Genomic DNA, 27,965 nt, shown 5'->3' on the forward strand with positions numbered 1-27,965 from the left:
ATATACTAAAATACTCAAGAACAGCTAAAAAGAATGACTGGATAAGTCTCAAAACTGTATGTTAAGAAGGAAACAAAAACAGCAAAAGTATACTTTTTATACATTTTAAATCCCAAAAACAATAAATTTTACATTGTTATAGGCATAAGCATATATATTAAAAGTTTGTTTTTTTTTTAAGTGCATGGGGACAATATATATCAAATATCAAAACTACTTCTAGTAGTCTTTTCCTTGGGAGTGGGTGGGGGAGGTTGGCAATTTAACATCTGTACTCTATTTCTTTAAAGAAAATCTGAAGCAAACATGACAAAAAATTATTATTTTTTTAAAGCTAGATGGAGGGTACAAAGGTATTTTTTTTTCTGTCCTTTCAGTATGTTGAAAATGTTTCATAATTTAAACATTTTACATAGAAAAGATCTAGCAATATGCATGATACGCCCATTTTAAAAGACAGCTTTTAAAATAAAGACGGGGCTAAAAAAGGAGATATTTGTTTATAATGGGGAAAAAAATGAAAACAGAATTAGTTAAATAAATTACAGAATAGCCATATAATAAAATATCATGTAACCATAAAAAAATTATAGTTCAGAAGCATGGTTATTAACTTAGAAAGATGTTGACAAAATTTTAAGTGGGAAAAAAAACAGGCTATAAGATTATAGGTTTTCGACTAAGGTATTATATTCTTAAACAAACCTTCTCCTAGCTGCACTAAACAAGCCAAAGTTCCGTTAATGCACCTTCCATATTTCAATCTCATGTCAACCTGCATTCATGGAAAGAAATGAACTACAAGGAGCCTAATAATAATAAGTACAACAGATTAATTCTAGTTTTAATACTGATACAGAACAGCTGCCAACAATAAAGATTAAATAATTAAAGCCAAAAATAATTATTTCCCAGTGTTGGTGTCAACAATCCCCACCTTTCCAGATGAGAACAGCTCTAACCATCCAGTCTGAGAAGTACCAGAGGTAGCACAGTCACGTAAGTTACTGATCATATATACCAAAAAGCCTGATAAAATATAATGAACTATATACAAAATAAAATGTCAGGTATCGATGAAACCTAAAGCTATACTCACAAAATGATGTCATATGTATAAAAGGAAAGGGTGGCAGCATGAAGTTACTAAAGGAATTCGGAGAGAGAATAAAAAACATTTTGTCCTGTTACATTTATACCCTCTGGTAAATTAGAAATTGACTTGGGTGCTCTAAAACCTGTGTTTCATATTTTGTTCATTAAAAGGTCTAAGAATTATAATAGACTCAATAGGATACTAAGGGAAAACTTTTTTCTACACACAGCACCAAATGTGTGGGGGTTTTCCCACACCAACCAATCCTCCAACCAGATACCAATTGGGTGTCCTAAAATTCAAATCTGATGGTAACTACCTAGAGTTAGAACAGACCCTACAGATTAAGGGCTCAGTCCCCAAAGACAGCCCCCCACTTCAGATAACAATTAAAAGTAGTGTGTCTCTATGTTACCCACATTTCTGTCCAACTTGGCTACAAATAAGGGGTTCCTATAACCCCTCCCCTCATGTTAGATAATTTGCTGGAATAGCTCATAGAACTCAGGAAAACAATTTGCATTACCTGTTTATCCTTTATTAGAAAGGATATAGATGAACAGCCAGATGAAGAGATACATAGCAAGAGGTCCACAGGGATCCTGAGCACAGGAGCTTTTGTCCCCAGATTGGAGCACACCTCCCTCCTGGCACATGGATGTGGTCATCAACCTGGAAGTTCTCTAAACCCCATAGTCTAGGAATTTTTTATGGAGGCTTCATCATATAAGCATGATTGATTAGTAACTCAATCTCCAGTCCTTCTCCCTTCACTGGAGGTTTAGAGGATGTGGGAAGCCCCCATCCTGAAGCTACCTAGGGGCCCCCATCAAGAGTCAGCTCATTAGCAAACAAAAAGACATTTTTATTAATTCCAGAGATTCAGGGTCTTAGAAGCTCTTACATCAGGAATTGAGAACTAAGACCAAATGTTACAAGAAAAAATGCTCCTATCACCCCTATCACTCAGGAAACTAAAAAGGTTTTAGAAGAACTTGTGCTAGGAACTGGTGATGAAGACCAAATATATATTTCTTATCATATCACAACATCACACATACAATAAAGGGTGGAGAACTCTTAGGGAAAAATATTTTCATTATTATTCCTTTACTGTCAAAATATTTGTGTTCTTTATGCCTTTATGAAATATTTCTGAGACTGCTGAGACCAACAAATATAAACTTCATTTATTATGTAAAAATTAAGAATGGCCCAGGCTATATAATGGTAGTTGGATATAAGATGTGTTAAAATCTCAGCTTCTAGAAGAGGTGGTTTTGAACTCAGTCACCCTTTGAGAGAAGACATACCAGCTCGCATGATTTCATCAACCAGGAGAATGTTCGTGGCAATCACTGTACTGAGGAAAAAGATGACAGGATGAGTAAAGCCAAACTCTTTATCTTTTCCTCCTAAGCAACCTTTAGCTGCTAAAGGTACCTTGTTCTTCAATGATGTTGGTGTGAGATTTTATGAGACAAAGCTATCCTAAGTACAAACATTACCTTTGTATTATTATTTCAATTCCTTCACTGATAAAGTGGAAGCTGATTGTATATTCCAGCACATCATTTGATTTTTCCCACTATGCATGTGGTACTATTTCAGTAAAGTTCCTTCTTTCCCTTCTCAAATAAATAGTAAGATTAATATTTTCTATAACTTACACTGTTAGAACTCAAATGTTAAAAGGAATGTAAAAGGATATAAGTTAGTCTCTTAATAACTGGATACCATGTTCTTTTCATACACTCAACCATTTTTCCACTGTAAAGTGGCAAAAATAATAGAAAATTTTTAATGTTATCAAATATGTCCTTAAAAGTCTTTTTATTAATATAAACTTACCAAGAATGAAGAAGTTGTTTTTTCACACAATAATTATCCCAAACTCCTGCATCTGCTGCTACCATTGGCTCACCTGCAAAGTAAAAATAAACTATTTTAATACTACAGTCTTCATATATCCTGTTAATATTGGTTGTATATTCTAACAATATTTAATATACCACCAAAACTACTATTGTCACTGTCACCAATGACCTCCACATTGTCAAATTCAATGGTCGATTCGCAGGCCTCATCTATCAGTAGCACTTAACACAGTTGATCATACCCTTCTGACCACTTCTTTTTTTTTTGGTTTTACTGAAATATAATAGACAACTAGTTGCTCATATTTACATTGTATAATGAGGTTTTTTTTCAATTATAGTTGGCATACAATAATATACCAGTTTCAGTTGTACAGCATAGTGATCAGAGATCCACATAACTCACAAAGTGATCACCTCACTAAATCTAGTAACCCTCTTCCCCCTTACATATTTATTAGAACATTATTAACCATCTTCTCCACGCTACAGTCTACATCTCCATGTCTATTCTGTAAATATCCATTGATACCTCTTAATCCCTTTGCCTTTTTTTGCTGTCCCCCAACCTCCTTCCCATCTAGCAGCCCTCTAAACATTCTCTGTATCTATGGGTTTATTTCTGATTTTGTTATTGTTGTTTATTTTGTTCTTTATATTCCACATGCATATGAAATCGATATTTGTCTTTCTATATCCGATCCATTTCATTCAACGCAATACCCTCTAGGTCCATCAAGGCAATATCTTTTTCCATCCCCTTCCTTTTAGTCTGTGTCTTTTAATCTGAAGTGAGTCTCACAACATATGCAGGGGTCTTGTTTTCTTATCCATTCAGTCACTCTATCCTTTGGTTGGAGCACTTAATTCTTTTCCATTTGAGGTAGGTGTTAATAGGAATGTAGTGATTACCATTCTTTATTCTTATTTTTGATACACATTTTTTTCTTCTAAAACAAGTCCCTCCAACATTTCCTATGATACTATAATACTTGGTGCTGATAAATTCCCTTAGCTTATTTTTGTCTGGGAAGCTCTTTATCTGTCCCTCAACTCTAAATGATAGCTTTGCTGGATAAAGTATTCTTGTTGTAGATCCTGGGTTTTCATCATGTGGAATATTTTGTGCCAAGCCCTTCTGTTCCTTCATGATTTCTTTTGTTAAATCAGCTGCCAGTCTTATGGGTGCTCCCTTATAGGTAACTGCTTTTCTCCTGCTGCTTTTAAGATTCTCTCTTTGTATTTAACCTTTGGCATTTTAATTATGATGTGTCTTGGTGTGGGCCTCTTTGGGTTCCTGGTTTTTGGGACTCTCTGAGCTACCTGGGATTTTACGCCTATTTCCTTCACCAGGTGAGGGAAGTTTTCCATCATTATTCCTTCAAATAGCTCGTCAATGTCTTGTTTTCCTTCTGGTACCCCTATGACATGGATATTTTTACATTTAATAGTGTCCCACAGGCTCCTTAAATTATTATGATAGTCTTGGCTTCTTTTTTCCTGCCATTCTGATTGAGTGTCCTTGGCTTCCCCATACTCTATATAGGTCATTTGATCTTTTTCTTTATTCACTCTGTTTATTCTATTTAATATACTTTTCATCTCAGATAATGTGTTTTTCATTTCTGATTGGTTCCTTTTGACAATTTCCATTTCCATTTTTATGTTTTTATCTCTTTGTTAAAGTTCTCATGTAGATGAATTCATTTCTACTCCCCAAAGTTCATTGAGCATCCTTACAACCAGTGTTTTGAACTCTGCATCTGTTATGTTAAATTGCTTGACTCCATTATTCCTAGATCTCTGTTCTGTTCTCTCATATGCTTTCTATTTCTTTGTCTTCCCATTTTGGCTGCCTTTTTGTGTCTGTTTCTATGTATTAAGCAAAGCTCCTAAGTCTCTTGGTCTTATTAGCATGGCTTTGTGTAGTAGGTGTCCAGTAGCACAGTCCTGAGAGGTGTTCAGATACAGGCCAAGTTTAGCCTCACCCTGTGCTCCTTGGGGGCCACCTATTAAGATTCAGCAAGCGATCCACAGATGCTGTGCTTATAGTTGCCTCAAGAAACCATACCAGAAACCGAGGCCAGCTGCCACCAGTGTGACCCTTGACGCTGCTCAGCAAGGAACACCAGACTCACCGAGGATACAATTGGCTGTAGCTTGGGTGGGGCCACGTGTTGGGGAAGGCAGAGTTTCAGGGAATCCTCTGGGCGAAGCGACCTCTTATCCAGTTTGGTGATGTCTCAGCTATGGCCACACTGTGTCTGCACACTGGGAAGGGGGAGGGCTCAACATAGGAGCAATGGATAACACCAGCACTTCTGCCCAGGAGAAAGCCTTACCTCCAGCCCACACTCTGACAACTCAGTCTACCCCTATAAGTCCCTGGTGTCCCTTGAGCAGCTGACCAAGCGCTGGTGCTCAAAGCAAGCAGATCTGTCACCATGAAAGTCCGCTCATAGACACAGCCCCTTTAAGGGGTGTCTGCAGTTGCAGTAGCCTCTGTCCCACTCAGCCATTCGGGACCGGGCGGCCTCGCATCTTCACCCCCTCCTACCTTCTACAGTTGCAGGATGATTAATTATTTCTCTCCCTAGTTGTAGTGCTCCTTGCTGTTTGCTCTGTGTTTCTGTCATAACTTTGATTTGGTTGCAAGAGGGATGAACAAAGCCTCTAGTAACTATGCCATTTCTTCCTTATCTCCCTGATCACTCTTTCTTCACTTGTCTTCCAGGACACCATGCTCACCTGGTTATTATTTGCACTAGTGGCTCTTCTTCTGTCTACTCTGCTGGTTCTTCCTCTTCCTCCCTGAGCTCTTACTGTTGGAGTACTAAAGGCTCAGTTCTGGATTCTTCTTTTCTCTCTCTACACTCATTCTCTAGGTGATCTCATTCAGTCTTCTGGATTTAAACTGTACACAATCTGATGACTCTGACTTTTTTTATCTCCAACTCAGACCTCTTTCTTGAGCTCCAGATTCATACATCCAAATGTCTATTTTACTTGAAAGTTCACAGATACTTCAAACTTAACTTTGCCAAACTCAGTGCTGATCTCCCTATCACCACAACCTGCTTTTCCCACAATCATCTCCAATGCAGTTAATGGGAATTCCAACTTTCCAGTTGTTCAGTTAACTCATCTCCACAGAACAGTCAGTGATCCTTTTAAACATAATTAGACCATGTCACACCTCTGCTCAAAATTGATCCCTATTCCACTATAATAAAGGTCAAACTCCTTCGACTGCATGATCTGACCTTCTATTATCTCTCTCACTTCCTTCCTCCTCCTGAAAAATATCAGAAACTGGCTTATCTACTGGCCGTTCCCTCTGCCTAGGATACTTTCTCCAGGACCCCATACGATTAACTTTCAAACTTCCTTTGATTTTTTTTCAATAGACATATTCTCAATGAGGCCTACCCCAACCATCCTCTTTAAATTGAAACCCCCTCTCTACCCTCCTATGATAGCATTCACACAATCATCCTTATACTGTTCTTTTATTTCTTCATAGAATTTATTACTTTTAAAAATGCTAAAAGAACTTAACAGGATTTGTTTACTGCCTAACCTTTCCCACTACAACATAAGCTCACAAAGGAAGAAATTTTTGTCTGTTTTGTTCTGTGTGAATTCCAAGAGTCAAACAACAACCACTCAATGGCTATTTCTTAAATGAATTAATACTTTCATTTAAGAAGTTCAAAAGTAAACTAAAGGTACCGAAAATTTAAATATTAAAGTCACTCAAACCTCTACTCTTTAAGTTCTGGGTCACTATAGCATAACCACGTTTTTTATTAAGCTGCTAATTTTTCTTTACTTTCTTACCTGTATTCAAATCTATGCCAACAGGTTGTTTTGATTCTGAATGCTCAGTTTGAACTTTTACCAGTGTATCCTGTAGGTCATAACCAGAATTCTGAGCAAGAACCTTTAGAAATAAAAACAATAATAAATATATATGTGGAATACCTTCACATATATATTTGAATATCAAATATAAAAAATAAGGCAGTATTCTCTAGTCTTGTGAAAACATATCCATAATAATCATCTCCTTTTGAAGAATTTCACACTTGATCTAAATAAAATTATTTTGTGTATCTAGCATTTTTTATATTTACTTAAACATTTTCCCTATGCACATCACACTAAATTCTGAGGATATTAAGAGTCCCCACCCCGCTAGATTAATTTCCCTCCTTGCAAAAGATTTTAAAAACAATAAACATGGAAAGAAGTAGATTGGTACTCTTCTAGCCACACATCTTCTAGTTTTTCCTGGGCACCTGCAAAAGGAAACTTGCATATTTTCAGTATCTTTATGTACCTCATCAATATGAGGAGAGTCATGTCCAGTGGTAACAGGGATAAAGATACCTGGACTCCAACCCAGGTATAATTCCAAGTGGTCCCAAACCAACAGCTGATGAGTAAAAAAGTATCAAAAAATAAATACTGGGCTTACTAATTTGTGTCAACTACAGGATCATTACTAAGTGTTGCTTTGGGAAAGAAAAAATTAGATTTCTGATTCACAAAGATTCTATAAGTTATGAATAATTTTAAAAGCAATTATCAAAGAGACTTTGCTAGCATTTTTAGTAATGTTTTAATTTGTGGTAACAGCATATTTGAAAAAGCTTTTCTGTGCTTCTACGTGGTTCAAAACCAGATTAAGGCAAAGGAAAAAGAATGGTAGTTCTTGATACATGGAAAAAATGTGGTTTCTCTCCTTTTCTAGAAATTCTAATGACAATGGAATGCAAACTAGCATTTGAGCGTGCTAAACAGCCTGAAGTTCTTACTTTCCATAATTTAAAGTGATAATACTTTGGATACCACCAACAAAATAAAGGTCTACCTTAAAATCTAATTAAATCTTAAGTTCTAAACTTTATCATTATTAGTTAAGCATGAAGCATTTTTGAAGGAAATTTTTGGAGTTATTTCAACTTTTAAAACTCAGAGAATAAAGCAAAGGGCAAATTTGGCTATTATATTAAATTCCTATAATGATTCTGAGCTGTTATCCCAAAAGTTTCTCTGCTTTAGCTGTAAAATATCTTAGACGAAATTGTTTAAGGAAATACAAATACCTGTACTCTGTTGTTAGATAATATAAGCAATTTATAACTAAACATCTTATGTCGAATCTATTGTTCTTTGGCTAGTGGAATAGTTGTACCTTAGGAATAATGAGTAAGGCATCAGCAAAAGCTTGAACTCCAAGACGAGCTCTTCCTTTTATACTGTGCTTGTACGTACCAAGAGCTTCAGCTATTGCCACTTCAACTGCACCAGCTCCTGGAACCACACAACCTAGTGGAAAGGAAGAAAAAGATTGATAAGACATGCCATATAGAAAAAATATGCCAAAATCAACTGTATTTCTATATATTAACAACAGATAATCAGAAATTGAAATTTTTTAAATATCATGTATGATAGGATAAAAATACATAAAATGCAAAGGATAAATCTGAGGGGGGAAAAAGACGTGCCAAACAAACCTACTAAAAATTACAAAATACTGCTTACACTGATTCAAGAAGACCCAAATCAAGATATACCATGACTCAATATTGTTAAGATTTCAATTATTCCCAAACTGATCTATAAATTCAGTGAAATTCCAATCAAAATCCCAGCTGTCTTTTTGGTAGAAATTGGCTGATTCTAAAATTTATATGGAAATGTAAAGGATTTAAAATAACCAAAAAAAAATCTTGAAAAACAACAAAATAGAAGGATTAACACTACTGATTTCAAGACCTATAAAGTTACAGTAATCGAGATAGTGATATTAACAATGAGCTAGACAAAGAGTTTAATGGAACAAAATAAAGAACCTATAAATAGAACCACACAAATAAAGACAACTGATTTTTGACAGAGATACAAAGGTAACTTAGTGAAAGGACAGTCTTTTTAACAAATGGAACTGGAACAATTTAATACCTACATGTAAAAAAAAACAACAACAACAACTTAGGTCCATACTTTGCACCAAATACAAAAGTTAAGTTTAAATGAATCATATACTAAATGTAAAACCTAAGACTATAATACTTCTAAAAGAAATACAGAAGAAAATCTTCGCGAACCCTGGGCTAAGTAAAGATTTCTTAGATACCACACCAAAAGCATAGTCTATGATAGAAAATATTGGTAAATTAGACTTTATCAAAATTAAGAACTTCGCTTTGAAAGACACTGCTAAAAGAATAACCAAACAAGCCACAGAGGAGAAAATATTTGCAGATTGTATATCTGAAAAAGTATTGTATCCAGAATATAAAAAGAACTCTCAAACTCAACAATAAGAAAACAACTCAATTTTTTAAAAGGGCAAAAGATTTGAACAGAAACCTCACTAAAGGTATGTGAATAGCAAACAAGCACAACAAAGATGTTCAACATCAATGATCACTAGAAAAATGCAAATTAAAACCACGGTTTAGTTTTTCAAATTTTAGAATGGCTAAAATTAAAAAGACTGACCATATCAAGTATGGGAGAGGATCAGAACAACTGGAACACTCATACACTACTGATGGAAATATAAAATGGTACTTGGCAAACAGTTTGGCAGTTTCTAAAAAGTTAAGCATATACAGTCCCTAGCCATTGAATCCCTAGGCACTTACCCAAAATGAGAGCATAAGTCTATATAGCAGCTTTATTTGTAATAGCCAAAATCTGTAACAACCAAATGTCCATCAACAGGCGAACTGGTAAACGAATGTAGTATATTCATACAGTAAAATTCTATTTAGCAATAAAATGGAATGAACGACTAATAAGTATGACATCAATTAATTTATTTATTTTTCTGAGTAAAAGAAGCCAAACCAAAAAAGGGTACATACTGCATTATTCTATTCATATAAAATAATAGAAAATGAAAACTAATCTATAGCAACAGAAAGTAGACTGATGGTTGCCTGAATAAAGGGTGACAGAGAGAGACAGGAAGGAAAGATTGCCAATAAGCAATAAGGTAACTTTTTGGAGTGATAGATATGTTCATTATCTTGATTGAGAGGATAGTTTCATGGTTGTACACTTTAAATATGTGTCAATTATACCTTGATAAAATTATTTTTAAAAAAACAAAGTTGAAGGGATTTTAAAAAGTAGTATTTTCTATGTATTCTAAATTCTAGGTATTGTGTTGAACTACCAAAGGCTACATTCCTAAACAAGATGTGTTTATCTTGTTTAAAAAAAAAAAAAAAAAAAAACATGCTGCTAGCTTTTATTAAAAGTGACTCAAAAAAAAGAGGCATGATTCTTAAAGAAAGTCCCATATTTTTCAACTTAGGAATGGATGTGTATTCTCCTTTTCAATAATGAAACCTATATAATTGATTGTATCTCTTTATATTCTGATAGCTTAAATATGTATAGTGACTATTATATTTACTATACAGTATTTATATTCTTTTTTCCTACATTCTAATTTTCAATTTCAGCTTCTTTACCATTATTTCACATCTACATTTTTGCTTATCAGATACATCTGACCTATTATTTATAAAGTTTATTACTCTATTTTTTTGAAATATAAAAGTCAGCCTTTTGAAGTATATTTTCAGTAGTTTTTAGTATAGTCACATGGTTCTACAACCATCATCTCTATTTAATTCCAGAACATTTGAAAGAAAACAAACTTGTACTCATCAGCAATCATTCTCCACTTCCCCCTCTCCTAGCCTCTGGCAACCTTTCCTGGATATTTCATAGAAATGGAATCACATAATACACGGCCTTCTATGTCTGAGTTCTTTCACTTAGCATAACATTTTCAAGGTCAACTGTGTTGTCTCATACATCAGTATTTATTCCATTTTGTGGTCAAATAATACTCTACTGTATGGATATACCAGATTTTATTTTTCCATTCATTAGCTAATGAATATTTGGATTGATTCCATTGTTTAGCAATCATGAATAATGTTTCTGTAAACATTTGTACATAAGCTTTTTGTGTGGACATATATTTTCAACTCTCTTGTGTATATATACCTAAGAGTTGATTTGCTGGGTCGTACAGTATCTATGTTTAACTTTCTGAGGAACTGCCTAACTATTTTCCAACAGTATGTATGAGGGTTCCAATTTCTCCACATTTTTGACAACGTTTATTATTCTCCAGCTTTTTGTCTATAGCCATCTTAATGTGAAATGGTATCTCTTTGTGGTTTAGATTTTCATTTTCATCATGACTAATGATGTTAAGCATCCTTTCGTGTGCTTATTAGTCTATTTTAAACATGTTTTTATTATCTATCCTAACTCCTTTTAGCTCATTATAAATTATCAATACATAATAAATGCTAATATTTTTTCCTAATATTTCTTTAAATTACACCTGAGGTAATGAAATGAGTTCTAAGATATGAAATTTTTTTCATGGTTTTAAAAATAAAATATAATACGATAGCATTAAATTAAGTGCATTTTTATTTCATAAACATAAAATAAATAAAAGGTCAGCAAACTATTAAGCCTATTCCAGGAAAAACCTTCACAATCCAAAGTATAAATTGTCCAAAGTGAAATGAGAGAATAGTTATGACTCATATTTTTAAAATATTATACATGCCATGATAGATTTATCACCGCTTTAAAAATACAATAGGTACATATCCATCACAAAAAAAAGAGCTTACCATCTTCAATGGCATTTTTGATGGCACGAAGTCCATCTCTTACAGCATCCTTGATTTGTGTGAGAGTATGTTTATTTGGTCCCTTAACCAGTAAGGTGACAGAGCGAGGGTTAATACAATCCTCAATAAAAGTGAACTTTTCTTCACCCTGAAGGATAATACAAGAAGATGTAATTTTAATAAGCAATGTCATTATGAAATCAAGACTTTGTTTATAATATTAGAATCCAATCTTCATGTGAATTTTTTTGTCATGTATAACTAAATGTATGTTAAAAGTAGTTAAGTTCTATTTAAACTCTTAAAAAACATTTAGATAAATAAATTGTAAAATCTACCTGTGAAATATTCAGACCTCGAAATGTAAAACCTGAATTAAAAGGTTTAGTATTAAAAAAAAAAAAAAAAAGGGTTTACTGTTCACTTTACAATTATTTCCCCCAGAAATACTTACTAATGTATACTCATGTACAAGACCAGCATGTCCCAAGCAATCTATACTGAGGTCTTCAAGAGAATTCACAGCCAATCCTCCACAAGCAAGAGCTAGTCTGAAATTACATACATGTCAACATAGCTTTGGCTATGGAAAACATAAAGACTAATTTCTTAAAAGCGAAAATATATCTAACACAAAGACTGCATTGTCACTGTATTGCATTGTTTTTAAAATCTGTTTCAAGAAGGTGAGAACCTTCCTTGTTTTTCAACAAAGTTCTGAGGTTAGTTAACAATCTTGATTTTTGACAGCTCCATTATTTACTGAAATTAAAAACAAAATTCAGAATTTATATGCTGCTGTTTTGCTCAACAATGTTTACATGTAAGCTAAAAGGAATATGCATGGGATAATTTCAATTCAATCTGCTAATAAAATTAGGATACATAATTATCTGCAAGCTTACCTTTCCATATTTCTTCTTTTTGCTCTGCGAAGAGCTACTATACCATGTTTTGCAAGCATATCTAAGGAAAGCGGATCAATTCCCTATAATCAAATTAGCACAGAAGTTACAAGCATGTTTCAAGCCAGCAGTTCTAAAACTTTTTGATCTCAGCAATGCTTCATACTCTTAAAAATTGTTAAGTGCCCAAACAGCTTTTGTTTGTGTGAGCTGTATCTATAATAGTTACCATATTATAAATTGAAAAACTTTAAAGTATTAATCCATTTAATATAATAAACCCATTTTACATTAACATAAATAACAGTTTTTAACGAAAATTTACTATAGTTTCATAAACCAAAAATTATATACAGTGAGAGTAATGGTACTGTTTTACATCTTTGCAAATCTTTTTAATGTCTGTCTTATGACAGCTGAATTCTCATATCTGCTTCTGTATTCAATTTGTTGCAATATGTTGTTTTGATTAAAGTATAAGAAGAAAACCTGGTCTCACAGAGATATGCACTGAGAAAGGAAGGAATATTTTAATAGCTTTTTCAGATAAATGTGGATATTCTTCTTTAATACTATACCAAAACTAAAGTAATTTCAATGTAAATATATAACCATATCAATGAACTTTCCAAACTTTCTCACATTAAAATCCATTTGTCTGTCTTGTTCTTTAAATTGATTATTTACTCATGCATAATTTTGTTAAATCATGAATTTTTAGTCAGAGAATGTTGGTTCACTAAGTTAGGCAGAGCTTTTGACATGTTTCATAGTTATGTAATATCGAAAATATCACTTTTGCTAATATTATCGTTAATATTATCAGAAAAGTATTTTAAATTTTGGAAAGCTGTCAAACTCACAGTGGCAGATACAAGTTTTCCAAAATTCTAATTTTTGTTTGAAGGCTCAAATGTTATCACTGGCAACAAATATTGCCAGTTGTTTTCCTTCAAATGACAGGGCTGCTGCATTCGTTTTTGAGAAAAATCTACCAAATACCCATGTCTAAGTAAAGATTCTTCAGTCATTCTTCAAGCAAAAATGGCGGTCTATGAAAAAAGTAGCTCCTTTAGCTTGCAACTCAATTATAAAAGAACTTTCCTTCAAGAAAATTAAGTGTTTTTTAAGGCATTTGTTTTTTAAGGCATTTCCTTTGATATGATACAGAAGTGTTTTGTGCATACTTCACATTTTACAAAAGGAAATATATTTAAGGATCAAAATTTAATAAAATTAATAAATTTTACCATTTCGACAAGACGGTCTTAAACAAAACTGCCTTTTTATTAACTGGCAGCATGTGGTAGAGTGGCAATAAAGAATATGATGACTACCAGCATAATTTGTTGCTACTGCTTTGATTTTACTAAGGCATCAGCAGTTTTATCTATCCTTGCTTTTACATCATCATTGCAAATTTCAACACAATATTAAAAGGCATTATTATGAATACTATGAAAACAGTTTTGACCTCATGAATTCCCTAAAATGGTCTTAGGGACTTCTATGGGTTCACAGATCATACTTTGAGAAACACTGAAGAACATTTACAAATAGTTAAAATAAAGCTTTCTTTCTCACCTTTTGATTAATGACAACAAATCCTTTGTTGGACTGAGCACAGACTTTGTCTTTCAGGTCTATTATTTTTTGTACTCTATCTTCAATAAATTTTCTTTCAGCTTTTACCAAGTTTTCTTTTTCTTTTGCAGTCTTATAAAAGAAACCAGAGCTCACCTCTCTAAAAGATTAATAAAAACAAGCTACTAAAGGCAATGGTGGGTAGAAGAAAAGGTAGCAAGTTTACACTAAACATTTAGGAGAGAAGAAAGAGATTTTAAAAACTTTTAGAAAAAACAATTTCAAAGGTTATAAGAGTAAATGATATACATACGTTTTTTCATATTCTAGTGACACATTGCAAGTAAGTATAAATACATCTTCTACTCGCTTCTTCATATCTGGATGACGGGTGCCATGATCCAAAACTAATCCTCTAATCAATCTATTAAAAATATGTAATAAATCTTACTTTGAATATATACTCTATTGGTATAAAATTAGAATTATACTCTTAAAGTTGTAACAGAACTGCCAGAGCACACACTGTTTCCTTGTACCAACTTTAATCCTAACACATAATTAGTCAAATTAGAAAAGAGAATCTACTTTAACACATTGTGATTAAGTCACAGTGAAATGTCAACCTAAAATTATTCTCTAAATTTTGTTGCTCAAACATATAACACAGCTGATCAAGTAATGAAAGATAAGCACACAATCAGTTTCTTAGAAATATTTGTTCAAAATAATTATATAGAACAACTAAAAATTGTTAACCTAAATGCCCAACAATAGGGCATTATCCAAAAAATAATGACCCAACTATTTCACAGTCATGACAACTATGTAATAACATGAAAAAATATTTACAGGGGTAGCTGATAAGAATAGAATTACAAATTGCATATAAAATATAACTATTCTTTTTAAAAATAAGCACCTTGGCATTTAAAAGAAAAAAATGGAAGGAAACTAAGAATGGGGTTATGCTTGGATGGTCAGGAATAAGATAATGGGGGTCAGTCTTTTTTCCTGTTTTACAAATGTTCTTTTAAGAGTAAATATTTTTATAACTCCTTAAAATTCGTTTATTCCCAATTAGGGAATGGTATTTCTACTTATGAATCTTTCGTAACCAATATTTGTTATACATTAAAGAAATTATTTTTTAAATAGTTAAATATAAGAAAGTTTTCAAAATTTTAATCTAACTAGATTAATCCAACTGCTAACTTAATGTGAAGATATTTTATTTAGAAAGAAACAAATTATTGACTATTCTCCACTCTTCAAATCTCATTTCCTCTTCCCCTGACTCACTTTTAGCAAAGGACCTTGCTTTTTTGAGAAATAAGAAACACTGTCCCATCCCTACCTCCACCATCTACCTACACTGGAATCTGAACCTCCTATTACTACAAATGAACTGTCCGTACTCCTCTCTAAGGATAACCCCTCCGGTCATGTACTGTATTCCACTTCCCCTCTCTGATTCTGCATTATACCCTGTTTCCTCACATCAATTCTTTCTGCCTACAGAATTCTCATCAGGCTACAAACTTGCCATAATAATTCCCATCTTCAAAACAAAGGATTCTCCTCCTTCAACTCCATCCCATATTCCCTTCTAGTACTACCTGATTTCTAGCTAAACTCCTCTGAGTTGTCCACATTTACATCTTCACTTCGTCCCTAACCATTCTCTTTTGAGCCCTTCAATCTGACTTTCACTCCTACCTCTTTACTGAATCAGTTTTTATTAAAGCTACTGAAAAACTAAATGTTTTCCAAATCTAGTGGTCAATTCTCAGTTCACAACAACTTGCTCAAACTTTCAGCAGCACTTAACATACCTGATTATTCTCTCCTTCTTGAAACCCTTTCTTTTAGTTTCTGGAACACTAGTCTCTCTTGGCTTTCCTCCTCTCTCATTGATCACTCCTTCTCAATCTCCTTTGCTGAATGTTCCTCCTCTTCTCAAATCCAAACACTGGAGTTTCCCAATGTTCCCGAACCTTAAACGTCCTCTTTTCTCTACCTACATTTACTTCCCAAGGCAATCTCATTAACTCTCATAGCTTTAAGTCATCTATATACTGATGACTTTCAAATATATATTTGCAGTCCAGACTACTATTCTGAACTCCAAACACATCTCTCTAACTCCCTACTCAACATTTTCACATGAATCCCTAATAGGTATCTAAAATATAACATTCCCCAAACTGAACTCTTGATTTATTTCCCCAAACCTGCTTCTTCCCGTCTTCTCCATCCCAAGAAATGACACCTCCACTTCTTCAGCTGCTCATGCAAAAATCCAAGAGACATCTTTGACTCCTCTGTTTCTGTCACTTTCTATGCTGAACCATCAACAAATTCTATTGCTCCTTCTGTCTATACCCTGATCTAAACCATTTTCATTTCTTATCTGTATATCAACAGATTCCTAACTGGTCTCCTACTTCTGCCCTTGCACCTCCCACCCTACTCCACAGTGTATTCCCCACACAATAATCACATAGATATTTTTGAAATATAAATCAAGAACTTGTTGCCCTCAGCAATGGTAGGCTAATTTGGACCAACCAGACTACCAAAAACTATGCTGGGTTGAAAAAAAAGAAACCTTAAAAACACCGGAGAGCTATAAAAATAGTAAAGAACTCCAAAATAATTTTCTTTTCAAAACTGAAAAGAAAACAGGAACTCTAAGAGGTAAATAGACAGCTGCAGGCACCATTATCATAAAGTCTTATGACAATTCAGGCAAATGTGAACTTTTATTTCAATGACTTCAAAATGAGAGGGGGATAGAATTAAAATAGTCTCTGGGCTCCTTGCAGCAGAAAATTCAAATCCTTTGTGCAGAAAGGCACCTTGATCCTACATCTCAAATTATTTCTACAAATCCATTTTTCAAATATGATGAATGGCACATATAGGAACAAAGCACGCTGAGTGAGAACCAGCAAAAAACAATAAACACCATTAATAAGATAAACCAAAACTTTAAATATTGTAATTATCAGACATGAGCTACATGTTTAAATAAATTAAAAGGTAAGTTTGGGAAGATATGTAGGGCATAGGAAAACATAAATAGTGACATGGCAAACTTAAGAAGGAACCAAACAGAACTTCTATAAATAATATACACACATATCAAAAGTAAGAAAGTATTTACAGATGAAATATGTTATCTGGATTTGCTTCAAAATTATCCAGATTTGGGGCAAGGAAGAAGAAAGAGGAATATATAAAAGACAATAAGATTGGCCATATACTGCAAATGGATAAAGATGAGTGACAAGTATATGTGAGTTTACTATTCTATTCTCTCTACTTGTATATATTTTTAGAATTTTCCTTAACAGAAAGTTTCAAATGAGTTAAGTCCTAAATCGACAAGATGCTACAGACTTTGAGCACCTACATCCTCAGATGATGTTAATTGTCTGCCCTATCTTATCTTTGTGGCCTTATCGCCTTACTATTTTTCCCTCTGAGTCTGTTCCAAGCACAATGGAACACCCCAGCACACTTCTGCCTCAGTTTCTTCAATATTTTTCTCTCTACCTAGAACACTCTTCTTCCAGATATTCACATGGCTAGCTCCTTTATTTCTTCAGAGACCTCCTTAGCTCTCTAGTTTAGTTTCTTATCACAATGATCTTTCCTAGCTACTCTAAAATCACATGCATGCTCGCACACTGTTACTCTAGCCTCTTCAAAGAATTTAATATTACTTGTTTACTATCTCCTTCATCTAGAAATGTAAACTTCTCAGAGAAAGGAATTCTGTTTTGTTTACCTTTCATTCCTAGCACCTAAAACAGTGACTGGCTCTGGTAAGTATCTAATTAATATATGCTAAATGAATAGATTGATGTTTAATAAAAGTAACCAATGAAATTAAAGAAAGAATATCTAAAGATAACCGTATATTCTAGAATACATATATTCTCAAAGTTTATATAATTTACTTTGTGTCTGTTTCTGATTTGTGCTTCATCTCCACGATTTCTACCATGAAGAGATCAATAGGATAACCTGGTCTTCTAATAGCCAAAACAGAATCCACCACTGCCTAAAAGAGAAGAGAATGAGAAGAATAAATTTTAGTGGTCTACTAAAAGAAACCACTGGCCCAAGTAATTTATCACCAGACTAAACAGATAAAGAGTTCAGGCTCTAAAACATAGCACAAGGCCAAAGAGTACCACTTTGTCATGGACACTAATAACCAATGCCAACAGATATTTTTGAGCCTAAAGGGACTTTATAGATCATCATGTCCGAACGCTTAATTTTACAGATATGGAAACTAAGACTTTAAAGAGTTACGATCTTAAAACAAGGTCTAAATGATAGTAGCAGAGCCAGCACTAGTACTCAGGTCTCTAATTCCCAACACTGCTCTTTCTACTATACCAACACTACTCAAACTTTTCCAACAAAGGATACCTTAATGGAAAAGAAGGAAATATAACCTAAGAGAAGAGCTCAAATTTGCTGGCTATAACAACATGAAATTCTTGTCTTGTGTTTACCATGAAAAGTTTCCATGTCATGCTACTATATATGTGTGTGTTTGTTTTAGTGTTAAAATAATGCTTTTCCCCAAATCACAAAGTAAAATTGACACTCCAGAAAGCTGTGTCTCATTTATTCTGCCATATACTCCCAGGGATAGGCAATTTGAGAAGCATAGAACAAGACACCCTAGTGCTTAACTCAGAAAGTAATATAAAAATAACTGACTACAGAAATTAAGTGCTACGGTATAACCATCCTAAAATATGAATAAAGCAAAAAAACAAAAAAAACAAAAAACAAAAAAAAAAAACCTGTATCTTAGAAAAGTTTACCTGAGGTAACATGATGTTTGGTTTTGGAGCCTAATAGGGCATAAGAACAAAAACTACTGAAGAGTGAGAGTATCAGAGCTTCCATGACTCCAAAAGAGAATGAAGGTCCTAACCAGACAGCATGAAGATTGTACACCACTTGATATATGTATTCCAACAGCAGAAAATACAGCAGAGTCATTATTTGGACTCTGCTTGGTAAGAAACTGTCTTAATCTGAATTCCCAAGTAGGTTTTCCTGTGGGTAAGCAGGATTGACCAGAAATAACTTAGGTGTTCCAATACATTTGGTATCTGTTTCTCAAAGTAAGATAGCATTCCAATTTATATGTCAATGTCTTGTGAATTTGTTTATAAACTCATCATTCCTGATAAACTAATATATTCGAGTTTCAGAAACTGCAAAGCTGAGGAACAATGATATCACCAAACTATAGCCACTTGATAAAAGGCTTCCCAAAATACATAATCTTGCCCTAATATTATATACATTATACCTTCAGAAGTAAACAAAACAAATATGCCTTTCCCAGATGTATTATCTATCAAATCAATCATGCGTCATTAAAGTAGTAACCTTAACTACATAGCACAATGCCAAAACAACTTCTCCACATGTCACTTCACATAATAAATATGGACCTCTAGGTTTAACAGACCTGTATAGCACCCCAACATCTTCCACAGAGGATGATGTGCAAGCAGCCAGCCCCTCCCACTTTCAAGTTAACTTTAAAAAAAGCTTAATATGAAACTTTTGAAAAATTATACATACTTTTCTGACCAATAGAATCAAATCTATAAGTAAGCCTATAAATATTTGTCTTTCATATTTTATTTTACTTTCTAAAGAACCACATGCAATAGTCGATTATCTCATAGGAAAAGTGTCAGGTTATACTCTTTCTTGAATGCAAAAGTGTAATCACATACCTCTGTTAAAACATCAGCCAGTTCAGCATGAACTTTAGTTTGTAGAGATGTTCTAGCCACATCTAAGAGAATTTCTCTTTTCATCTCTTTTTTAATTTTAACTTCTTCCAACACTTCAAGTGCTTTTTTCTTTGCAGCTTCAAATCCTTCAGCTATTATTCTAGGATGCAGGCCCTATTAAACAACATAAATCTGTAAGTTATAAAGTAATTCATCCAAATTAAAAGTAACCATCCTCTCCTATTAATAGGTATGTCTAAAAAAAGTAATATGACATCAGTGCCACTAAATATAAGTGTATTATATAATCTATAACGTAATTTTTCAGTGCTTCATATTTCAAACAATCTCAAACTTAGAGAAAACTTGTTAAGTCCAGTATAAAAACCTACAAGATCCTTATATTTTTGAAAATTATGATACACTGTTATGTGGTATCCTTCTGAACAGGGACACAAGAAAAGAGTCCTTGTAGAGGGAAAAAACAGCACTGATTTGGAGAAAAGTGGAAGACACCAGTTCCACAAAATGTTCAAAGTTAACATCATAGGAATGAGACAAAGAAACATCATATGCCTCCTGATATGATGCATTAAGAATGTTACAGCACTTCCATAGTATTCTTGCCAATACCTGCCTCTAATCATGAGGAAACAGACAAATCCAGATTGAGGGATTTGCTACAAAATAACTGGCCTGTACTCTAAAAATAGCAATGTCATGAAACACAAAGATGGTTCAGGAACTATTCCAGCTTAAAAGAGACTAAAGAGATATGACAACTGAATGCATGAGCCTATATTTTCTTTTGCTATAAAGGATACTGTTGAGACAAGTGATAAAATTTGAATAAAATGAATAAAATCTACAGATTAGATATTAGCACTGTGTCAATATATGAATGTTAATATTAATTTTCTGTTTTTGAGCACTACACTGTATTATATAATCCCTTGGCTTTAAAAAATATACACTGATAAATTTTTAGACCATCATGTCTGCAACTTATTCTTATACCATTCAGAAAAACATGTGTACATTACTACATATACATAAACACATATACATATATATTTATTTGAGAGAGAAAAATGTTATTTTTTTAAAAAAAAGTACTGTTTACTCTGAAAATATACAGACTTACTGAAAGTTAGAACTAGATCTATTTATTCCCTTCCTCCATTCCTTTACATCAATCCTATAACAATTTCTAGAAGTTGACATTTGAGCATTTGTGCTAGGTACTATTCTAAAGAGCTTTACATATATAACTGTATCCTCTCAACAGTATGAAGTAGATGCTATTATTCCTGTTTCACAGATGAGGAAATTTAGGCTTAAAAGGATAACGTAATTTTCCTTAGATAACTATCCTAATAAGAGGTAGAACCAGGATTTAAAGCCTGACTCCAGAGCCTGTTATAAACCATTTTCAAAACATTTCCTTGGTCTAGGACCTCACAATTTCTCACCCAAACTGCTCTAAAAACTCCCAGTCTTGACTCCCTTAAAACTGTCCCCCAAATATTTAAAATGCCAATCTGACCATATCACTCATTCGTATATTTATACCAATTATTCTTCTTGGTTAGTATATAACATGCCCTCCATGATCTGGCATCTACCTACTTCTCCAGCCTACTTACTGTCCACATCACTTTAAACTTCACCAACACAAAATTTCTTGTAGCTCTACACACATACTGCATTTCTTTTCTTCTCTGTGCCTTTGTTCATGTTGTTCTTTCTGCCTGAAATGCTATTCTCCTTACTCATTCTTTCATCTGATTGACTCCTCGTCCTAAAACTTTAGCCCAGGCCTTGTTTCCTTCAGAAGTACTTCCTCATTGTTTAGGATATCCCTCTCTCCTCAGTGTTTCTATCATATCCTGTGCCTAGTTCTATCGATGTACTGCCACACAGTTTCATAATTATGTCATTACCTGTCAGTATCTCCCCCTTTCCGAACTTTCTTCCTGACACAACCCTAATTTTATTTAGATATCTCTCTTCTTCCAGTGTTTCAGAGGAAGCTGACCCTATCCTTAGCTCAAGGAGTGGATCCTGATTAGATTAAGTAAATTCCCCCTAAAAACCGTTATGTTTGGGATGGACATGAAACCAAAGTTGGCCCAATCATATAAAAAAAAGGATTTATATTCCATAGTTGTGTGAATGGTTCTCTCTTGTCTTCTCCTACTGAATGTTACTAAGGGAAGCAGGTAGCCCTGATTTCCTCAGTCTTACAGTCATAATAGAAATAAACCTTATGATGAAACAGCATTGTAAGTGGAAGAGCTAAGAGACCTGGGTACTTGATAACTGATTGAAATTTTTTAATCAACTAGCCCTAGAAGCCTGACATATCTCTCTACATTCTGTTATGGGAGATAATTTATTTATTGTTTAAATTACTTTTAGTCAAGTTTCCACTGCTTCCAGCCAAAAGCATCCTAACTAAAATAAGCTGCAGGTACTAAATTAATAGGCAATTCCCAATACTGAATGAAACACAAAGAAGTAATAATTTTAACACTTTGATTAGGTTATGCTTTGCTGAAATGGCCCTTGAAAGAGAGGAAAAATTCAAATACTTAATTAAAGACAGATAAGTAGTGCCAAGAACAGAATATTGATTGAACAAAGCCATAGCGGTAGAAATGTATGTGATGATTTTGGAGGCTAGTAAATGGAGGAGTGTGGCTAGAGTAGATGGTTTCTAAAGGTGTGTAAATTCACGATGTGGAAACCCTTCACTAATTTTTCACCAGTTTTTTTTAAACTATAATTTGGTTTCAATTTCATCAATGATGTTTCCTTTCTTAGGCTATTAATCATGAGTACACTGGTAATTTTTTTATCTTGCTATATCTCATAAATATTTCATTTTAAAAAGAGGCATATAATTCCAATAAAAGGCATTATTTTGACAAAAAAAAGTTCATTATTATTTTCATTTATAATTATCCCAAAAAATCTTGACAAATATTGACTTTGCCCTCTAAAATTAAACCATTTTACAAGGGGAAAAAAAACAACTTTCCACTCAAAATAAAGTACCACATGAATGTGAATTCTATAAAATTCTAATACCTCAGAAATGTAAAGATCAGCTTGTTTTAGTAACTCCCCAATAATTAAAACATTTGAAGTAGTACCATCGCCTGTAATATCATCCTGGGCCGTTGCTACCTTTGCTATCAAGGAAGCTGTTGGGTGTTGAATTTGCTAGAAAAAGCAAGCAACAGATTAAATAAGAGAGAGAATGAGATAAAGAAATAGTCCACCAAAAACAAGAGAACCTGAGAGTCAATAGTAAAATTAAGAAATGAAATGTTTTATTCTACAAGTTCACAAGTTTTATATTGTCAATACTTGATAAATGGCAAGACCAAAAGTTAAAAATTGAGAACTAATGAAGTTCGAGCATTTTATAAAAGTGTCTTTGCTTTAGAATGCAATGACATTTCCAAATTTAGATTACATCCTTTAATCTCAAAGATGAATATATTTACTAAAATCACAGCAGGATTTTTTATTTTTCCATGATTACAAAGAACATAAATGCAGGGCCTTTAAAAGATGTAACTAATTTGAAAGCATCCTTAAACTATTAACTGGACTATACAAAGATTTGAAAACACCCAAAAATATTTTTTGTCAAGGTTTAATTCAAAAGCATAACTCATGACTGCAGTAGTTAGCTGACAGCCTTGGTTTAAATATATATGAACTGTACTATATTCTCAATTAAAGCTTATTAAGGTTTATTAAAATCAGCAGCATCAACTCACCATCTCATGGAGTAGTACATTGCCATCTTTGGTGAGTTTGATGTCACCTGAACCAGAAACAAGCCTGTCCAGAAAAAAAGTGATGTTACCAATTTCATATGGCAAAAGTCAAGCAAGACACTCCCAGTGCTTGCCACTCCACTATCTTTAATATAGGGAACTGAGCTTGGAAAATTTCCATTGTACCATAAAGAAATACCATGGTAATTACCACCATCCACAGCCCACAGAATCACTTCTCCCAAGATGGACTGCTATGGTGATTTTATTCCACATCGAGTGTTTATGAGGTTAAGAGTAGTTGATGAGCTATGAACAGTGGTTTGGTCAAGAAGAGCACATGGAAGCCTACAAACCACAAATTTGTGAATTTCTTGCAGGTTTTTATTTTGGTAAAATGTCATTCATTCACTCAACTCAGTTTCTTCTCTCATCCTTCATATTTATTAGATCAACTTCTATCAATTTTATATCCTAAATGTCTCTTGAATCTACCTTCTTCTCTCCATTTCTACTGTCATCATCACCTGTAGTCTGGACTATTAGCATCCAGATATCTCTAAGTTTGAATCAACTCTCCATATTACACTATCTTTCTAAAAGGCAATATGACTCAGTCATTTCCCTGACAAAAAAATCTTTCAACAATTTTCGTGTTCTCCATCACCTTCGAGGAAAAATCCAAACTATTTAGTAAGGACGTAGTTGACATTTCCCCATCTGGTTTTTGTCTATTTTTCCTGTCTACCAAATGAGATGTTGTGGAAAAATCTTGTGGTTCTCTGAATGCATCACGTTTGTTTCTGTTTCAGTTGGATTTACATTGAGCTATCTTGTTCCTGAACCTGCTCTATCTAGACGACCTTTACTCTCTTCAGCAATTGGTGAATTCAAACGCACCAATAATCATCCATGGAAGTCCTAGCCATAGCAATCAGACAAGCAAAAGAAACAAAAATTGATAGTCAGTAAAGTAGGATACAAAAGTAATATTCAGAAATCAATTGCATTTTTATGCACCAATAATGAACTATCAGACATCCCATTTACAATTGCATTAAATACCTAGGAATAAATTTAAACAAAGAGGGAAAAGACCTGTACTCGGAAAACTTTAAGACACTGAAGAAAGAAACTGAAGAAAATACAAATAAATGGAAGCACATACGATATTTATGGATAAGAAGTCACATCATTAAAATATCCATAATACCCAATCTACGGATTAATGCAATCCCTATCAAAATACCAATGGCATTTTTCACAGAACTAGAGCAAATAATCCTAAAATTTATACTGAGTCACAAAAGGCCTCAAACAGCCAAAGCAATCTTGAGAAACAAGGAAAAAGTTGGAGGTGTCATGCTACCTGATATCAAACTATACCATAAGACTATAGTAATCAAAACAGCATGGTACTGGATTAAAACAGGCACATAGAGCAATGGAACAGAATAGAGAACCCAGAAATAAACCTATGCCTATATGGTCAATGAATCTATGACAAAGGAGGCAAGAACATACAAAGGAGTAAAGACGGTCCCTTCAATAAACTGTGTTGGGAAAACTGCACAGATATGCGCAAAAAAATGAAACTAGACCACTTTCTTATACCATACACAAAAATAAATTCGAAATGGATTAAACCCTTAAATGTAAGACATGAAACCATAAAACTTCTAGAAGAAAACATAGGCAGTAAACTCTCTGAAATTGCTCCTAGCAAAATTTTTGTGGCTCTATCTCCTCAGGCAAGGGAAACAAAAGAAAAACAAATGAAACTACATCAAACTAAAAGTTTTGCACAGCAAAGGAAACTATCAACAAAACAAAAAATACAACCTTCTGAATGGGAGAAGATACTCACCAATGATACATCCAATAAGGGGTTAATGGGGTTAATATCCAAAAATGGGGTTAATATCCAAAATGTATAAAGAACATATAGAACTTAACACCCCCCAAAAAAAATCCAATTAAAAAATGGGCAGAGGACCTCAAAAGACATTTTTCTAGAGAACATATAGATGGCCAATAACATATGAACAGATGCTCAGCATCACTAATCATCGGAGAAATGCAAATTAAAATCACAATGAGATATCACCTCACACTTGTCAGAATGGCTAGCATCAATATATCAACAAACAAGTATTGGCGAAGATGTGGAGAAAAGGGAACCCTCATGCATTGTTGGTGGGACTGTAAAATGGCACAGCCACTATGGAAAAGAGTATAGAAGGTCCTCAAAAAAAAACTAAAAACAGAACTACCATACCAGAGGGAAGGGGGGAGGAGGGATGGGAGGTAGACAGGGTTAAGGGGGTCAAATATGTGGTGACGAAAAGAAATCTAACTATAGGAGGTGAATACACTGTGTAAATATGTATATGCCTTACTGTTAAAATGTAGAGCTGAAACTTATTGGATTTCATTAACCAATGTCACCATAAAAATAATTAATTAATTTGAATAAATAAATAAATATAGAACTACCAGGTGACCCAGTAATTCCACTTCTGAGTATTTATCTGAAGAAATCCAGAACACTAATTCAAAACGATATATGCACTCCTATGTTCATTGCAGTACAACAGCCAAGGTATGGAAGCAATCTAAGCGTTCGTCAATAGATGAATGGATAAAGAAGATGTGGTACTTATATACAATGGAACATTACTCAGCCATAAAAAAATGAAATCTTACAGTGTGCAACAACATGGATGGACCTAGAGAGTTATCATGCTAAGCGAAATAAATAAGAGAAAGACCAATGCCTCATAACTTCACTTATATGTTGAATCTAAAAAAAAAGCAAACAAAACAGAAACACACTCATAGATCCAGAAAATAAATTAATGTTTGCCAGACTAGGGGTGGGGATGGGAGTTGGAGGGAAGGATGAAAAAGGTGAAAGGGATTAAAAAACACAAATTGCCAGCTATAAAAAGTCACAGGGTTGTAAAGTACAGCATACAGACTATAGTCAATAATATTATAATACTATGTATGATGTCATACAGGTACCAAACAGGGGGATCACTTCATAAGGTATCTAAATGTCTAATCACTATGTTGCACACCTGAAAACTTAGATCTACTGTGAAAGAAAAATTTTTAAAAATAAATGTCATTCCACTATTTTAATTGGGAAAAGACAAAAAAAAAAAGACCCTTTCCTCAGTAATAACTACGTGTATGCATGCGTGTATATTTGTATACACACACAAATTAGGACATTCATTTCCACGAAATCTCAAGAATTCAAACTATATTGGTCATCTCTTGGTTCCTAGCATCCCTGTTAGTACATAAGTGCCCTCTTTTACTATTATTATTTTGCTCATTCCTCTGAGACTCTCCTTACACCATTTTGCCCTCACTGCCCTCTTCCTCTCACTCTCTTGTGAGGAAAATAATGACGCTAAATGAATATATGCGGAACGGATGAACAGATGTAAAGAACCATAGTCACAGAGCATCCAAAAGACTTGTCTAAGGACTCACAGCTAGGAGGGCACATTGGATTTGAACTGTACCCAGCCAGGTTCCAAAGCCCACACCTTCTCCACTATAACACGCCACCAAAAAACAAACAAACAAACAAAACGAAGTGTATACAGTGTCAAAGAACAGGGGATATAGATGGCTTCAGTTTCATTTGAAACACTACAATAACTGACTTTCTAATCGCATATGAACCTTAATAAAAATTGGTGGGGCGGGGTTGCGGGCGCAGGGAGACCACAGATTCACTCGTGGGACCTTTTCTTTGGGAAGGCTTTTCTCCTCCTCCCCCATCAGGCTAGAGATGACCTCAGAGCAGGTATGCGAAAGAAGGAAACCAGGCCCACCAATTTGTCTATATCGCTCCAATCCCTTCGCGGAACGTTTGCCTCAGAGCGCGTCGCGACACCCAACAACCCCCCGGCGTCCTAACCGCAGCTCCAACGGCCGTCTCACATTTTCATGGTGCCCTTAGGACCCAAATTGGTACGCAACACATCCTGCAGCCCTCGGGCGGCGCATATATTGACGGCCAAGGCAGCCTGGGCCCGTGCCACCTCAGCCTTGGAGTTTATCGCCTTTATCGCAGCCATAGCCCAACCGATGAAGGAGCTTCCTAACCGACAAAAACAGTCTGAGCCGCGATTCGGGGAGAAACCCCGGCGCCGTGGCTCACGCTCCAGAACCTCAGCCAATCCCCGGGCAGAAAGGAAGTGACGTCAATAA

The 27,965-nt window shown here is 34.2% G+C and overlaps 1 protein-coding gene across 9 annotated transcripts; it reads right to left on the minus strand.

The window, feature by feature from the left end:
- Positions 1 to 1,940: 1,940 nt before the first annotated feature.
- Positions 1,941 to 27,934, minus strand: CCT6B (chaperonin containing TCP1 subunit 6B). 9 transcript variants are annotated; one of them, XR_001599201.2, is made up of 15 exons: positions 27,696 to 27,933; positions 23,733 to 23,796; positions 23,032 to 23,166; positions 19,939 to 20,112; positions 18,121 to 18,224; positions 14,466 to 14,576; positions 14,153 to 14,312; positions 12,569 to 12,651; positions 12,118 to 12,214; positions 11,664 to 11,811; positions 8,174 to 8,307; positions 6,814 to 6,916; positions 5,112 to 5,244; positions 2,948 to 3,020; positions 2,430 to 2,459 (listed from the first exon to the last, which is right to left on the minus strand). XR_001599201.2 is itself a non-coding variant. In XM_036223680.1 (14 exons), the coding sequence occupies exons 1-14, from the start codon at positions 27,830 to 27,832 to the stop codon at positions 2,427 to 2,429; spliced, it is 1,551 nt and encodes a 516-aa protein (XP_036079573.1). In that variant the 5' UTR covers positions 27,833 to 27,932; the 3' UTR covers positions 1,941 to 2,426. The 9 variants fall into 9 exon arrangements, 6 of the variants coding, with proteins under 6 accessions (XP_036079573.1, XP_016018701.1, XP_016018704.1 ...); XM_036223680.1 differs by lacking the exon at positions 5,112 to 5,244 and having other exon boundaries at positions 1,941 to 2,454; positions 27,696 to 27,932; XM_016163215.2 differs by lacking the exon at positions 5,112 to 5,244 and having other exon boundaries at positions 1,941 to 2,459; positions 27,696 to 27,931.
- Between the last annotated feature and the right edge of the window lie 31 nt (positions 27,935 to 27,965).

The sequence above is a fragment of the Rousettus aegyptiacus genome, unplaced genomic scaffold (assembly GCF_014176215.1).
Source record: "Rousettus aegyptiacus isolate mRouAeg1 unplaced genomic scaffold, mRouAeg1.p scaffold_m13_p_6, whole genome shotgun sequence".
Taxonomy (NCBI): domain Eukaryota; kingdom Metazoa; phylum Chordata; class Mammalia; order Chiroptera; family Pteropodidae; genus Rousettus; species Rousettus aegyptiacus.

What these genes read in the sequence shown, in the direction of transcription:
- CCT6B (XM_016163215.2), bottom strand. Translation starts at nt 27,832, where the DNA reads ATGGCTGCGATAAAGGCGATAAACTCCAAGGCTGAGGTGGCACGGGCC. An exon ending in TTGTTGTCATTAATCAAAAG is followed by an intron (nt 12,652 to 14,152) that starts GTGAGAAAGAAA and finishes ATTTGATTATAG; the next exon opens with GGAATTGATCCGCTTTCCTT. An exon ending in AAAAGAAGAAATATGGAAAG is followed by an intron (nt 12,215 to 12,568) that starts GTAAGCTTGCAG and finishes ATGTAATTTCAG; the next exon opens with ACTAGCTCTTGCTTGTGGAG.